This window comes from Molothrus ater, chromosome 2 (assembly GCF_012460135.2).
Source record: "Molothrus ater isolate BHLD 08-10-18 breed brown headed cowbird chromosome 2, BPBGC_Mater_1.1, whole genome shotgun sequence".
NCBI lineage: Eukaryota > Metazoa > Chordata > Aves > Passeriformes > Icteridae > Molothrus > Molothrus ater.
The window spans coordinates 90,168,006-90,185,498 of record NC_050479.2 but is presented as its reverse complement, the minus strand read 5'-3'; the positions used below and the strand labels follow the sequence as shown (position 1 = coordinate 90,185,498).

Below are 17,493 nucleotides of genomic sequence, written 5' to 3'. Positions count from 1 at the left end.
CTTTCTAACTTGTATTAAGAACAGAATTCTACTGACATGCACATATAGAGTGAGGTTTGGTTTTTGATAGGGCTATCTTTACTTTTGAGAAAGCCTAATCTTGACCACAACCTTTGTTATGGTGTTGTGTCAAAATCTATACACTATCTATACACTTACACAAAAATAGGAAAGCTTTGATTATATGTTTCCACAAGAAATAAAAAGGCTTCCTTAAAAACACTCCTGACTAACGTTATGGTTGAAACTGTTTTCTTAAGTGCCCCATATCCTGGCTACTACTGGGTTTGCTTTTCTGCCAGTGGCAGACAACTCTTTTGAGCTTGTCCTTGGGTGAAAATATTCCTTCCCATAAGCGTTATGTCGCTGACATTAAAAGTCCCCTTTTATCAAGCTAAACCCAACATTTTTGATTTTTGTACCCTAGGAGTTTATTATAATGAACACAAATAAATGCATACTCCATATCCCTAGTGCTACCCTCCTTATTCCTTTTTCTGAAGATATTGTTAGAGACGACGATGAGAGTCTAAAAAAGGGGCATAGACAAAAGAACAATATAAGGTAATACAAAGGTATAAGGTAAATAAGACCTACTGAAGAGAGGATATGAAAGATATTTAGAAAGAGAACATCTCTTCTTAACTTTTTTAAAAATGAAATTCAGGCCACTGGGGTGAGTAATATAAGGTAGTTTTGAATAATTATACACATGCATACACATTTAAAACATATTTTAAATATGTCTATTACCTAACTATAATTACATATAAAAATAATACAATTATACATATTACATTATACAAATGTATATAACACTTCATGATATAGTAGGAGCACCTATCCCAGGAAACACACACTCAGTTCCAATCTAAAGTGGACTTTCTCTCTACATCATAATGTGATCAGCACTTCAAATAACCTTGCCAGCAGCAACCTTTACTTCATAGGTCTACACTCTACACATTCCTAACAAAGCATAAATTCACACGAATGCTTGAAAGATGCTTTACATCCACTGCTTCCTGGCTAAACTTATTTAACTTTTTTCAACTTGGGCTTGTTAATTGTTATGTTTTACAATCCTACAGAAGTTCTTAATGTCTTGGTTATATATTTTGTTTTGGAAGTGACAGAAGAGGAATCTGTTTCTTGTGCGCCCAGAAAACTCAAGGATTCTTCTGTGTCTGCTACAGTCTATTGCCTATTAAGGCAAGAAGTACTGTGAACATTATGCAATTTCTCAAGGATAATGGCATCACAATCTTAGGGGGAAAAACAACAATAACAATAACAATAACAACAAGCCCAAAGAAAAAACCCCAAACATGTACAACATAAATAATTTTAAAACAATAAGATTCTATTTCTAACCAATTACCTTTTAGTCCTTTAAATGAGCTGTACAAAACATGAGCTAATTAAGATTTAAATGCAAGCACTCAACTGAACTGGATTTTAATAGCAAAACTATGCATATTATGCTCGGCAAAAGAAGGATCTAGTTTGGAATTTCTTTGGTTTGTTTATTGAAACTGCACAACTAGTTGATATCTCAGTATGCCTAGTGATAAGGGTTGGCTGTTATGTATCTTGACAGTAAGCCTGGAGCTTCTCCTGCTTTTATCTATCCAAAGGTTTGAAGTTTCTGAGCTGATGCTGCTTCCCTGTCAGCAAGGAGGTAAAATAAAGTGAGGTTTTGTATGAAAACAATCTGTCATGCAGATCTGGAACAGAAGAATCAAACAGGTCTTGTGTTCACCCAATGACCACAGAAAGAATGATTTGTAGTCAAAATTTTGTATTATCTTCTGTTTAAATATTTAAAGTTCCAGCATGTGATTTGAAATCTTATGTTTGGTTGCTCATCCCATGTGAATATCAGAGATAATTCACATAAACCAGGTGGGATTACAAGATCCTGGATAATGTAATTTATAAGTCCTCACTATTTCAGATTCAATGAAGAAAGGAAAAAAATAAGAGACAACAGATACCAGCAGATATAGGATGAGTTTATTTTTTAACTGTACCAGACAAAAAGGAAGACTGAGCATGCAGACTAACCAGCATTAGAGGTGAGGTATAATTTAACCAACAGCATAAGAAGACTGTGTAGCCAACAAGCATTAATTCCTTTGTTTGCTAAAATGCAGAGATAATGAAAAGCTTTGAATGACCTTGGGACCTCCGACCACCAAAAAGCCCAGAGCAAAGGACTAACAGGATGCTGCTGGATCCACGGTGGTGTTATTTTCTACTTGAACTCTCCCTCTCCCTCCTCTCTCTTCTATTTCTTAATTAATTGTAAGTAAAATCTGTACCATTTACTTTGGCATCTGGTCTTGTTTTGGGCAGAGGCATCTTTCAACAATCAGATCTTAACAATACTATCATATTTAGTAGTGGCAAAATATCTTAATTACACAATGTTATTAACCTTAGTAGAAAACTGACCCAACAAACAGGTGCATAAACAATAAAAATACACACCTTAATGATAAAATACTATATTTTTAGTTGTAGCTGTTGTTAGAAGAATTGTACATGATAAATTATGAAATCTGTTGATCTATTACAGGAAGCATAACATTTTCCCTTTCATATATAAGGGAAAAAATTAACTCCTCAGCACTTTTATGAGAGAATCAGCCTATCATCATTCAATTAAATGCTTAAGTACAAAATTACCAAGCAGGACACCTATCCCCATCAAGTCATGTAAGAATCAGAAAAGGTGTTGGAGACACCTACTTCTCCTGGATTTGGAAATCTTTTAGCTACATATTTATAAACCCTGCCCTGAGCCTTTTCACTTTGTACAACAAGAGTGATATGAGATACAAAACAATGAAATGATAGAAAGCCTAAGAGGAATAACTTAGAGCAGACAGAAGGAATTATTTTAGTATTATATAATTAGCTTGCAATGCAACCCCTGCATTTCAGTGGATGCAAAGTGTAAGATCAGTGGCATGGGGAACTATATTACTACTAATACCAATAATAAACACATTACTATGCATGTCATTAGTCCCAAATTCACACACATATTACATGTCAGATGTCCAAAGACCACTGAATGTAATGAAACTCACAATGCCTCTAAAAATTAATATGGAAACTTGTAGAAATGGCAGCACATTGAATCCTGCCACAGAGAACTGTATGTGGCAACGATAGAAATGCTCCTCTCAGAAGAACTTTTCACAACCCTGTGTTTTCTGCCAACCTTGTATTTGTTTATCTTTGCTAGTGGAAGCAGTGAAAGCTTTGACTGCTCAAACTGCACATGGAATGTATGTGAATATTCAGGAACAAACTCTGCCCAGGGAGGTGGGATTTTAATGCTGTGGCAACATGATCGATCTTTTAATTTGCTACAGCCTGAACGGAAACTGAGTCCATGCAAAAGGTCAGAACAGGCATTTTATATTCTCTGTTAAAGGAGGGGAGGAAAAAAATGTCTTTGAGGAGTAAAGTAAGTAGCTAATGAGACACAGCACTGACAGCTGGAATTTAATAAGTGTCCACTTCACAAGTAAAATTGCTCTTAGTAATTAAATACAGGTATCATACAAAGCTTCTGCTTAGAGCTAGACTTCAAAATCCTTCTGTCAAGTAGGACTGAAGAAGTTTTACATACCAGGTAATATAAGGGTGAGTTTGCCTGGGAGGCTAGTCCTAAATGAAGAGGGTTAATTGCATAAATTTCACAGTCCTTTCAGTGGTAAATAATTCCAAAGGGACTTGTTCAGATAGGAGCCTGGCATTACTGAAAAGCAGACCGCAGCTAAAAAGTACTGTTATAAAGTCCACCAAAACCTGAGACACATAAAAAGTTTATTAGTCATTGCAGAAATAAAACACAAACAAAGTCCTTTTAAAGGGATACAAAATTCTTTACGCTCCAGGTCTGTAAGGACCATAAAACCCTACCTGAGAAAATTTTAAACAATCTTCTAATTAATCACAGGATTTTATCACCTCTCTCAAGCTGTAAGTAAAACATTAACAGGGTAAGAGGAAGTACTCTTTGTGCTAAGCATGACTCCAAACCCTGCTGACATAGCCCACTAGATGAATCAGGTTACATCAAACAGATTATCAAGGGTACTAGCACACAGAATAGTGTTTCATATAGGGGACTGCACACCCATAAATGAAGGTATAAGTTTCTAAATTATTGGGAGGGTCTGAGACAGAAGAGTCTGACAGGTTTTCTGTAATTTGAGATATCACCATCAAAATATGACCATGTAACACATTCTTCAATAATGAAACTCTTATCCCTGAAAACAGATTTTGATCATCACATAATCAGCAGTCCGACAGAATATTGCTGGTATCACAAAAACAAAGCAGTTTAAGTATCTAGATGGTTGAATGTTTTTACCAGCTAGAGTCAACAAATTTGCATTTACTCAAGAATGTATAACAAAACCACACAGCTCTACACACTTTGGGGTAAGAGAGTATTGACTATGCAATACCTGTTTTAACCTACCTCATAGTACATAGGCACATCCTTAGCCCTTTTTCCCTTTGGACGCCCAGATTCTGTGATCTGCAAGTAAATAAAGCATTCATTACCCAAAGTACTTTACTCATTATTCCCCTTTGCAAATACTACACTCACACCCCAAGACAGAGAGGAATCATCTTATGGCAACCCTGTACCTTAGGGAGGGAGTTTTTTTGATCAGCACCTTGAAGAAAAGTCTGTAACAAAACTTCATTTACAAGGAGCAGAGCAGCTTACATCATAAACTTTTCTTTTCCCATTTTTAACTCCTATGAATCAGAGCAATGAAGCTGGTAAGAAGAGAGTAAGTCCTGTGAGGAGTGGAGGAGGGAGCTGGGGCTCTTTAGTCTGGAGAAATCCATTTCTCAGGGGAGAATTTATCACTTGCTACAACTGCCTGAAAGGAGTGCGCAGCAAGGTGGTGATCAGCGTCATCTCCCAGACAACAAACGGCAGGACAAGAGGAAATGGCTTCAAACTGTGCCAGGACAGGTTCACGGTGGACCTCAGGAAGAATTTTTTTGCAAAAAGGGTTGTCAAGCACTAGAATGGGCTGCCCAGGGAGGTGGTAGAGTCACCATCCCTGGAAGTGTTCAAGAAATGACTAGATGTGGCACTTAGTGCTGTGCTTTAGTTGATAAGGTGATGTTCAAAGGCTGCACTTGATGATCTTAAAGTTATTTTCTAGCCCTAATGATTCTATGAATTAGTGTAATTTTTGAAACCTCCACAGAGTAGTTTATCATTACCACAGACCAAAGGAGGCAGGATCTAGAAGTGACATCTACAGATTGGTTCATTATTAAAAGTTACTTTCTTGAAATACCTGTTTGTAAAGGTCTTCAGATGTTACCACACTGAAGAGTTTTCGCAGTGGCACCTGCACAGCAAGAGCCAGGGCCTGGGTGTGGATTTCATCCTCAATCTTGGTCCCGACAACAAAACTGATGCTAGGCTTCCAGTCATCCTACATACCAAAAAAAAATATTTAAGGTATTAAAACTCATGACAACAAAAGTCCTCTTCAGTTTCAAAGAGTAATCTTGTAGAGACGGCTTTATGTCACTTTAAGATATATTAAACATCACTGTATTAATCACTGAAATTGCATGCAACTCGAAAAAGCCCCTATTACTTTGTCCTAATTCTTTCTGCCATCAGGTGGCAGCATTATGCTACGCAAAACACAAATGCCTACTAACAGCCTTAAACCTTTTCCCATGCAAACGATGCATTAGCGTCTCACAAAGATGTACTAACTTTTAAAAGGCATTTGCAGATTTGACAGTTCAGGTAGCAAACAAGAAGTGAGTTTTGAATATATGTACTATTGTGATTATTCGATGTAGAAAAAAATTAGCAATTTTCAGCTCCCTCATCCTGTGAATTAGATAATGCCCAGATACTATTTTCTGTACACTGTAGCATTATTTTTATGATGTTTTATAAAGGTATATTTATGCATAGTATGGCTCTTGCATGGCTTCACTAAATATTCTGAATAAAGAGAAAATACTTCCCAATGGCAAGTTGTACGCTACAATGTTGATAAGTTAAGAACATTTGCAGTTTCCAGACATTTGCAGTAGCATACACATTATTCTAATGTAAAAAGTGTTTTCAGCACTATTAAAAATTCAGAACAAGAGAAGACTGGAACACTTTATTTAGTGATGTACATCTACAAAAGCTTAAAAATTATGTAACTTAAGCAACTTTTACTGGTTACTGTCTTTCGCATTCCTATTGGAATCCCTTTCACAGAGTTGCTATCTCCAGCAATTCTACATCTCACTTTCGAGTATTCTTTATCAGCATTAGTGGTGGCTGAATTAGGAGCATTTTGTAATGGCTGTGATATACAGGAATCACCAATTTTTATTTTTTTTCAATGCATGTCTGCGTGTGTAAACTGCAAGGTTACCAATGCAGCTGCATAAAGGTAAATATGGAAAGGGATTCAGTCAGATCAAGGCAGTCCCAGGACAGTCACATTAATCCGAGCAGAGTCACTGTTCATTGTGCATCATAGCAAAGAAAGATTTTAAGAGATTTAAGATAGGGTGGTGACTTTAGTTATTGAATATTTTAATATATTTATATTACGTACAAAGTCCTTGTAGAATAGGAACAAAACCTGAGCTGAATTATGGTAAAGTGAGGAAAAGGACCATTCTAAGAAAAAGACTCTGATGGTAAGAGAAGCATCTTCTTCCATTTTTATAGTACCATTCTTAATTTGTTCCTTTTCTTAGCTGGTAAAAAGCCTACCCAAATGTCTGCAATTTGAGTACCTGATGGCCTGGGATGGGAGAAAGCCACAGCTGACTTAAGTTTCAAAACAGTGCATGTTTGTATGGTGGGAAATGGTTTGTCAAACACTCAAGGTAACAAAGGATAACATCACATGAGTATGCCCCATTTTTCTAACCACAGAATATTCAGAAAAACAAAAACAGTGTAAAGATCACCTGGGTCATTAAGTGAAACTGCAAGTAGCTACAGATCAGATAACTAATCCAAAAGGGTGCCTACAGCTCCACATATCATGAACTTCCTTGATGGTTTATTGCAACACAAAATAAACCTCAATTTTTTAAAATTATGAAGTACTAGAGAGATCAAGCATATCTCTGATGCTCTAGGAGTGTGCAAACATGGTGGAATTTATGAGTGTCCAGCTGCACTGGGGCAGCAGACACTGCTCATTGGAGAAGTGGCAGCAGTAGTGGGGACTACTGCATCAAGTACACTGAATTTCATTTTGCTCTTTGAAGTCGTTCTGCCTAAAGCTGCAAGACAGCTACTGGTGCACAGCACTGTGAAAGAGCTCTAGGTATTCCAATATTGTCAACATGCACAGGAGTTGCAGCTAATCTGGATTAAAGCTATCACTGTATACCTGACAAGAGTTGGACTGTAAAACTTCAGCATTCTTTGAACAGGAAGTATTTAGATGCCCATGCTTGTGTGGAAATGCATAATTTTCTAGGCTCTCAGCACTGAGATTGAAATGCTCTCACGTGTCAGTATCCTGGTGTTCCCAGTGCTGACCAGCACACACAGAATCTTTTGAAAAACCATCGACCTGTGGCATGAACTAATGGAGCAATTGTGATCACTACACTGCCCACTTTAGGGGGGACCACCAAGACAGGGAAACAAGGTCCAGTAAGTCTCACAGAGAGATGCTGACAGCTTAAGAGCAGCAAGAATCAGGAATGTCAGGTTCTACTTAGGATCCTATGGTAAGCATGGTCCAGCAGAGCAATACAGAGATCAATCCTGCTTAGCACCAATTAATAACACTGCAACAATGTCTGTGGAACCTGTCTTTCTTATTGTCCTCTCTCTTCTTATTTTTCCACCCCTTGGTCACAACTGTTCCTAGTTAATTTCTCCTTCCTTTTCCACTCTCTTTTCCTGAGCTACACCACTTGTCTTAATGTTTCCCCCACCTGTGACTTGCTCCCCAGCTCTTATCCTCTGTCTCTTGGTTCAGCTAGTCTCCAGTTTCATTATCCGATCCCACTTCAAGCTTTCTCCATCCTCAGATTCCTTCTCCAAATTCTTATTCTCTAGCCCATATAATTCCCAGGCATTTTCAGAGTTATGGCTGAGCAATGAGACCTTTCTTCACAAAAGTACTAATAGCCTTTCTAAGAAAAGAGAATTTTCCTTGTTTCACTGTGGTGCCCTCCTTCTCAGCAGCCTGTGATAAAGCACCAAAGCAAAACATCAGGGTAGGTCCTGATTGTGCAAAATTAATATTTAAAAACCCACAACAGGACTTATACAAACAAAATTATCCAACCCCAGATTTTTTTTTATCCAAGAAAAATTATCATCAGTGAGCCACATCTTCCCACTGGAAATGCTCTGCTTCAAAGAAACAAGGTGATAAATCTGCTCCACAGAACAGCTATGAGAATATTTATACTATAGGCAAAACATTGGCTAATATATTAAAATAAAATAGAATGAGTCTCTACAAGATAACTGAACTGGTAGTGAAAATTATAAACTTACTTAATTCTACAGAAGTATATGCAGCTCGATACAAGGTTTTTGCACACAAATTTAATTATTATTAGAGACAGCCTATACCTCCCTGGTGCTAAATGAAGAAAAGAAACAGCTTTTCTTTAAAAAGTGCAACACCTGGGAATGGGATCTGGAAGTAGCTAGTATATATCCAAAGCAGCAACACACATCTTCACAGTCAATAATGATCTAGACTTCCCGGAGTCATTAATAGCATGCCATCTATTTCTAGACTCACCAGTTTTGAAGTCCTTAAAGATCATTTTTCAGAAAATCTGCACACTGAGAACATGAATTGAAGTCAATAGTCAATGTGCAGCATAAATACACAGCTTAAGGTGTTTAATTGATTAGACTATTTTCTGAGGTTAAAAATCTAATATTTTTGCAATACTGCCTTTATATTATCGATCCTGTAACAGTATCCTTAATGTTCAAGGCACTGAAAGGACAGAAGAGAAACAGACCCTGCTTCTACAGCTCACCACCTAAAATCACAACATAAAAATGTGAAGGAAAAGTAGTAAAATGTATATGGTTACTCTAAAAATATTTTCTCCCTCAATATACAACTGCTCCTCTACTTAGTTTTATTCTTTCAAATGTTATTGTAGTATGAAGGCTTGAGAAAGGATCTGAAAGAGGATAGATTAGTGACCCTAAGGCTACCTCAAATGACATTCCCAGCTTAATGAACAGGATAGAAAAAACCATAAAAATAACTACTGGAAAATCATGGAAACAGTCTAGGGAGCTTGCCACCGAGAATTTAACATGAGCACTACAAACTGCACAAAGAAGACCAAAATGCAGGGAGCAGATATCCCACAGAATCAACAATGCTGGTTCAAATGTGAATTTAAAAGAAAATTGAAGCTGGAAATGTGGCATTGGCAACTGAATATTGCTTAAGCAATCTCAAACAAACTCCAGTTAAGGGCAGGCCAGATCACTTTCACTGGAAAACATCCAGTGACAACCATTGCTACAAATGACACTGTCCTGGTTTTAAAACTCCTGGCCATGTCAAGAGTTGAAATGCACCAAAGTCTCTCGATGTTAGAAATAACCATCTGTGTGGGAAATTTCTATGTTCCTCAGCTGGAGAGGCTCCAAATCCGCAAGATCAACCTAATTATGGAAGCTCCATGTAAGCAGCAAATGGCTGTCAAAAATCCTTGCTTTCACAAAACACAGAAGGTGCCTCATCTTCTCACGATTTTGCTCTCAAGGCTCCATTGTTTTCCCCTGTAATGTGATTTTTCCCAGCTCTTAAAAACCAGTACACATAGCCTGTATATCTTCATCACAGCAGTATTGGAATAGCATAGGTCTGTTAAGAAAATATCTAACTTTAATTCACATTGAAGAAAAAAGCAGATGCAGCACACAAATTTTTTTCTTCCTTTTTATACGTATCTTGTTTTCTCTGCTTCATTTCCTAGACACAAAATGCCAGCTGTTCTAGGGAAGAGAGTTGAACAAGTCAGGTATATTTATTTTTTCAGTACCAGTTTCTAGAGCTCTTTGGCCAAGAAAAGTATCAAGCAGCCATCTTATTCTCCTCCTATTTCCAGACAATCTGGGTATATGTCATTTTATTTTTGTGATACTTACTGTTGTGGGTTTTACTGGTTTTTTGTTTGATTGCTTTTTTGGTTGTTTGTTTGGGGGTTTTTTGCCGTCTGTTTGTTTTGTTTTGTTTGGGTTTTTTCTCGTAGGACAACAACCAGTAATTTCATTTCATTACAGCAGAATTTCAAATTTACCTATAAACGCTGAGAAGAAACATTTGAAAACTCAAACTCAAAACATGTGAGCATCAATTAGTGATTTATGAACAATTAGAGTAGTAACAACTCTAGCTAGCACTCTTTACTTTCAACAATGAGGGAGCTTGTAAACCAGTAAATACAACTGGCATTACTCAGAAAGGTTTTATATCAGGAGTTTTGTAGCCTTAAGGTGACATCACTGCTTGGAAATCTGTAGACCCACTTTCATTGCTGATGACACACCCACATTTACTAATGGCTTGTGTTCTTAAGAGCCTGAGATTTTGCTGTACAACATGAGCAAGTGAGAGAATATCAAAACTCAACAAAACGTTGATTTTTCTCTGAAGATGAAGTAGTATAAATAGCAATCAAAAGAGAAACCATCCTATTCAGAACATTTTTAGAGGTTTCACAAGATTTTAAGTTCAATTTTCAGGCCCTAAAATGCCATGAAATGAGAGGAATCATAAAGATGGAAAGTCAGCACAGAACATGGCTTACTGCTGCTATGCTTAGTTATACTAGTTAATAAGAACAAATAATAAATGACAATTATCTCAATTAAGGGCTGTATTTGCCCAGAATTCACCATTCACTTAGCAAATATCACCCTTTAGCTACTTAACACATGCAAAGTTAAAAACTACTTAAGAATCTTAATTTATATTTTGCAATTTAATTCTGTAGTGAGCCCAACCAAAATAGATTATAAATATCTGAAGGCAAATACAGTTTGCAACTCCATGTTCTTCTGCATAGCATATTGCAAACAAGAAAGATAGACATAAATTATAATGTGAGCCTCTGGAAAATCCATATTTCCTCTGTATGTATTTATAAGTTGTGTGTTTGCCAGTTTTCACAGTGCATTTAGTAAAAGCAATTATTTGGTTAGTAAATATAATTTAAATAATATTTTAGTTAGTGTACCCGTTCATAAAAATCTTAACAGCACTGGTAAAATGTTTTTCCTAGATTGAACTAATAAAATAGTGTAAGTCATAAACACATTAAAATGTGAAATTTCACCACTCGGTCTATCTGGTACAATTTAAAACCAGTTGCAGCAAATTCCTTTTGCCTTCAATAAAGGGAAAGAATATTTTTCAAATTGATACAAGCAGATCTACAAATTCTTTACATATGAATTATGAGGAGAGACATTTATTTACTTGACAGGAGTTCCTGTCATCTCCCAAATAATTTCCGATTCATATGGTATTTCATATACAGTACTGAGGATGAGTAAAAAATAAGTTTTGTGCACTATATCTGGTGAGATCTAAAATTCAAGCTGTTCAACACTCTCTTTTACAGACTGCTTTCAGTTCCTGAGCTTTATATATTCGAGTTTAAACTTTGTATGTTGCATGATTACTGGGGTAGGGTGAGTGGGGCAAGGGAAAATGTGGTTAGACTATTTGCAGAATGAGATTTGATTTTTAAAAACCATGTTTATCCTTTAATAAAAACCCCTATGTGATTAAGTAGTTAAGATATTCAATGCTTTCTGTGTTCAAGAGGAAGGAATTAAATTTGGCAGCAGAGCCGTACTTGTGTCAAAGATTTGCTTTTACAGAGCATGTTTATTTACATTATGTACACCCACATTTGGCCACACTTGATGAATCTTGATTCACACACGCTCAGAAGAAATTTGCTGGCATTTGACAGTTTTGCACCGAGTGTGCTCTTGCCCATGACTGTAAGAGCTGAATAAGAACACTCCTGCAGTAAGAAATTTCAGTGGCTGCCCAGCATCTCAGAAGCCTGAGTTCAAGCTGACCGCAGCAAGAGGACAGTTTTTCCCAACTTCCCAAGGCTCTATCTGTGAACAGCATGGCAGAGAAAGCGAAATTAGCTTAACTGGAACAGAAAGCAGTCAGACAATACCAGAATTATGGAAACAAGGTATCTCAAGTCAGCCCCCATGGGTACAGGAATTACGATAATCTTTAATTAGTTGATCACATACCTTTCCCTACAGAATTCTTGCCCCATTCAGTGAACATTCAACATTTTTTTTTCCATCTGCCTCAATGAGTAGTCCAGAATAATACCAACTTTGACATTTCCTAACTTTTGAGCATTTTATTTCCTGCCTTTAAAAATACTTCAATATAATGGTTTGCATTTAAGAAATGTAATAAACTACATGTAGAGGCAGCAGAGCATACAAAGCACCTTGTTCAGTGAATTCACTGCACAATATCCACAGCCACAATAAACACCACCATAAAAAAAACATAATCACTAATTGGCACCTTGCTAGTAAGCACTGGAGGAAGACCAGGAACAGAGTAGGTGATGGAGATTGAACCTTCACCTCATTCTTACACTTCAGGGACATTTCCCAAGGGAAGAGACAAGATTCACAAGTAAGAAAGGGCTCAAGCATCTTAGAACTCTACTGAAAAATCTGTGTCCTAGAGAAAAATGGGAAAAAATAGACTAAGCTATTCAAAAAGTGGTCTTGTTTGGCTAAACTTGAATTATATGGTTACTATCAAATAAAAGTAAAAGTGAGTAAATATTTAAGAGATTTTTGGACATCTGTGGCCTTTTCTGGAAAAGCAATTAGCGAGTTCAAAAGCCTCCCCCTGAATTAAAAGTTCCTCATATTTAACCAGTGCTGCTGGCATATTAAAAGAAAAAAAAAAAAAAAAACAACTACAAAACACAAACCTGCATCAGCTAAAACACAAACCTGCTTTTTTTTCTAATTTTTTTTAATAGGGCACAACAGGAACCCAGAAAACAAGGAAACCACGGAAGCAATTTGTCTCACTTGCAGAAGCCCTGCTAGATAAACACATGTGAGATAAATATTATTGTTTGCTAAACTGCCGCCCTATTTTGAAACCAAATTCTCTCTTGCAAGTCAAGATTTATGAGAATTACATTGCTTACACAGAACCTGGAAACCTAAATATGCCTTTAGATCCTCACACTCTGTAAAAGAAAAAATAATAAAAAGGAAAAAAAAAAAGTGTCTTTTAGCTGCACACACTCGGGCAGGAAAATTACAGCCTCACATTTTCAACGCTACAGTTAATGCTGTGTCAGCACCTCCATCAAACCCCGTTGTTCAGCAGTTTATAAAAAGTTCACTCCGAGCCGAAACTTGGCACCCAGAGCCCAGAAAGGAAAGTGCCGAGGAGAGGAGGAGCAAAGAAACTCGCTGGGCCACGCTGGTGGCGGGGGGCAAAGGGGCAGGGGGGCTCCGCCGCACATCGGGACCATTCACGGCCCTCCCGGGGCCCCCCTGGACGTCCGGCAGCCGCAACCCCCGGGCCGGGGAGGGGCCCGAGCCGCCTCCAGCCCGCTCCCCGCTTCCCCCGCGCCGCCGGCTCTGCCCCTCGGCTGCCTTCACCTCCTCGAGGCGGGCGGACACCAGCGCGGGCTCCCAGGTCGGCAGCACGGACACCGGCGTGTCCCGGCCGGACTTAGGCTGCTTGGGGCCCATGGCGGTGCAACGGCAGCGGCGGCAGCAGCAGCAGCAGCGGCCCCACGCGTCGCCCCGGAGACGGCGGCCGCGGGCGGAGCCTGCCCTCAAGCGGGGCGCCGGGCCCGGCCGGGGCGGCCGCGGGAAGGCGGGGGGAGCTGGGCCTGCTCCGGCTCGGGAAGGGACGTCACCAGTGCCTGTAAATATCTAAAGGGGGTGTCAGAACATGGAGTCGGGCTCTGCTCGGTGATGCCAAGGCACAGGACAAGACGCAGCGGGCAGAAACTGATGCCCGGAAGTCGCACCTGAATATGAGTGCGAACTTTGCCGTGCGGGTGGCCGCACACTGAAACAGGTTGCCCCGGGAGGTTGTGGAATCTCACTCGCTGGAGGCAGGCAAGGAACCATCTGGATGCAACTTTGTGCCTTGTGGTTCTCTGCTTAAGCAGAGAGGTTGGACCAGATGATCCACTGTGGTTCCTTCCAACCTGATGGATTCTGTGCATTCTCTTTGGGCTATTTGGGTAATTTCATCATAATTTTTGAAACAATGAGCAGCCTTCATCACGGCCACCCGAAGGAGAAGCCTCACGGAGGCTGCGTGGGGAGTTCTGGTGTGACACACGCTCACAGGGACACCAAGTGACACATCTCGTCCCCAGGGCACCAAGTGACACATCAAATCCCCAGAGCCACATGGCAGCACCCTGGCAGCTCTCGGCGTGCCCCTTGAGGAGGATGGAGGAGCGAGCTCGGGCCTGGCGCTGGAGCATGGCCGAGCGGCGAGGCGGGGGGCGCGCAGGTGTGGGCAGCCAGGCCAGCTCCCAGGCCCAAGTGGCTCTCCAAATACTACCATATGTTACGGCACTGGGACCAGGAGGGGAGAGGGAGGCACTGTTGGGAGAAAACAGGAGAGCTGCCAAGATAAAGAATTCATTACAGAGGAGTCATGTTGTGATCTCACACTGGAGACGAGTGAAATATTCAGTGTGATTTAACATTTGGTGAAAATACCCCAAACCACATGCTGCCCTTCCCCCACCCCCCTATACCGACTGGGGTTGCTCAGAGCCTCCAAATCTTTATTTTATTTTCGTCAGAGCTTAAAACCCTGCTGTGCGGTGTGTTACTGCCTTAGTCAGGATTTCATTCTGGGATGATACTGACCTGGTGTGTGTGCTGTATAAAACACCTTTCATTATGCAGCTTTAGTTAAGGAATAGGAATTTAGCTTCTTAGGGGATGTAACAGGCAAATCTCTCATCTTTTTAATTTGCAGAAAGGTATCTTCCCAGCATTTCTAAATAGTGATACAGTTGTTAACATGGGAAAGCTGCACAGTAGATTTGCCAACGTCCATTAACATTTCCCCCAACCCATCTCTTGGCTGGTATCCATTTTTTCTCTTTTTGAGTTTTTCTTTTATTGTCCACAAAAAAAAAAAAAAAAAAATCAGGCTTAACTTGTTCAAAGAAACAGACTGCATGACATTCCCACCATATCCTTATTCTTCACTAAAGCCTTGGATACACAGCCTGTGCCTGCAGAGGTGCACTGACAAGAGTATGGAAAAGAGAAATGGGGCAGGATCTGATGTAGCAGCTGATGTAGCAGAACAATAGGGAGGTTTGGGGTTGAATGCACAGATAATGTTGCTAAATATCCTAAATATGAACCACCCTTCAGATTTTTCATGGCTCAGTTTTCAGGAATAAATATAAATTTCGGGAGGAGTGACAGGAGAGGGTTGTGCACCCAGATCTCAATGGTGTGGCTGGAATGTGCATTACTGTGAATTTGGTGGGAAATGATAACTGTTTAAGTATGCCCATACCTGTATCTGCGTGCTCAGATCATTGAAAAGTTAAAAACCAGAGAGACTGATGTTAGCCAGCCAACAGCTCTGAGAACACAGAGTAGCTGTGAGAACCATTAGCTGGCCTGTTTATATCTACTGTGGGTTTGCCTGATGCATGAGGACTATTTGAAGGAAATGGTTTTGTTCTGCTTACCACATTAGTAAATGCATCTTGATAACTTGTTTGTTGTTGGCTGCTGTGGCAGATACCAAGTCCAACTGAAGTAGGACTGCTGATCACTAGGACTTTATACCAGTTCATTTAAAATTACCTCCACCACTCTCAGAAACAAAGGAGAGGAAGTAATTGTATTTATGCTCTATTAAAAAGGGTTGTAGTGTATAAAATGGGTTATCCATCAGTGAAGTCAGCTGAAGACATGTCCTGTTTGGCTGCTTGTCCCTGTCCATTCTGTTGTGCTGCCAAAGATGCTTGTAGGCCAAGCTGTGAACCAGATCACTGAAACCCTCTTGGTTAAATTGTGAAACAGACAGAAAAATCAGAAATACTAGGAAACTACAGCCTTTGTTTCCTCCAAATGGTCTGGACTGCACAACATCCAGCTGCATGTTTTGCAGCTGAGCCATCTGAAAAACTACAGCTTCCTTCTGGTAACTAAAATATGAAGCTGCTGCAATCTCAAAACTTGTATTAGCAAACCTGAATGTAATTCAACTATACTGATGAGCCTGTTAAAGGAATTAGAGGTTAGAGGAATAGGCAAATTTCAGAATCAGAGAGACAGTGTGCAGTTTAGGGTACCTTCAGAGAAAACAGGAATGTCTAGATGTACGCTGGACATTTCCAAGAAGTGAAATTTAGTCTAGGGCAAGAGTTAATGGGACTACCTTTGATGACTTTGTGTGTGACAGGAATATTTATGGTGAGATTTTCAGGGAGAGTGGCAACCCAAAAATACCAAGATCAGCCTTTAATTTTTTGGCTTATTAAAAAACACCACTTGTGAATACATGTGTGGAGTAATTTAAGACATGACTTTACAGTACACTTGCAACTCTGAATAATGCTCTGTGTAAATAAAGTGTAGCTCACTTCTCCCTGGGAGACAGGTTAACAAGCCTGTGTGTTGTGAGTTTATACAGCAGGGTAAGAAAGCATGCATGGTTAATACTGGAGTACCAGTACTGTAGTGTACTGTGGAGTAACTAGGCACAAAAACATGTCTGCATGCCCACACTCTATACTACTACTTTTCATAGTAGTATAGAAGCAGTGTTTAAAAATGAGGTGTACTCTTTATCTCCTTCAGGAAGAGAAGGAATATTGGTTGTCTTTTCTTTTAGGGCAAATTAAAGAACATTTGCACTTTCTTGTTCTTCAGTAAAGTGTGGGGAGTGGAAAGGCATTACTAGTTGTACATGTCAGTTTTTCTCTACTTGATATTTTCTGAAAGACTATGGCTGTCTAAAGAACCAGTAAAGGTTTTGATTCTTATTAATTAAAGCCTGATTACCTGAGAGGGCAATTATTTTAATCCTGCTTGTTTTGTTTTAAAAATATGCCTATTTTAAATTCTTGAAAATTATTTGGAAAAATGATCTTTTCAGTAAGAACCATCACCTTCTCAGCTTTAGTTGGGAAGTAAGCAGAATCTCTTTGCTTAAGTCCTTAAGAAAACACTTAATTGCTTTATACTGCTTTCATAAGATTTAAATGTTGCTGAAACAGGGAAGCTTCCTGAATTATGGCCTCAGAAAGCTGTTTCTGTTTTAGAAAACTGGCTAGGAAAGTTGTCTAGAAGAGCTAACATGGCGCTCAGCACTGCTAAGGAAACAGCCTTTCATCCTCCTTATATTTCTAAAAGAAAAAGAAAGGTATTAA

At 39.2% G+C, this 17,493-nt stretch overlaps 1 protein-coding gene across 1 annotated transcript in view; it reads right to left on the bottom strand.

Moving 5' to 3' along the window:
- The window catches only part of SPAG17 (sperm associated antigen 17), an 88,914-nt gene extending 75,101 nt beyond the window's left edge, over window positions 1–13,813 (bottom strand). The window contains exons 1-3 of the mRNA XM_054514120.1: window positions 13,721–13,813; window positions 5,352–5,492; window positions 4,508–4,567 (exon numbers count right to left, since the gene is read on the bottom strand). Coding sequence (XP_054370095.1) covers window positions 4,508–4,567; window positions 5,352–5,492; window positions 13,721–13,813 — 294 coding nt within the window. The remainder of the gene's footprint in view (window positions 1–4,507; window positions 4,568–5,351; window positions 5,493–13,720) is intronic.
- Window positions 13,814–17,493: the final 3,680 nt, after the last annotated feature.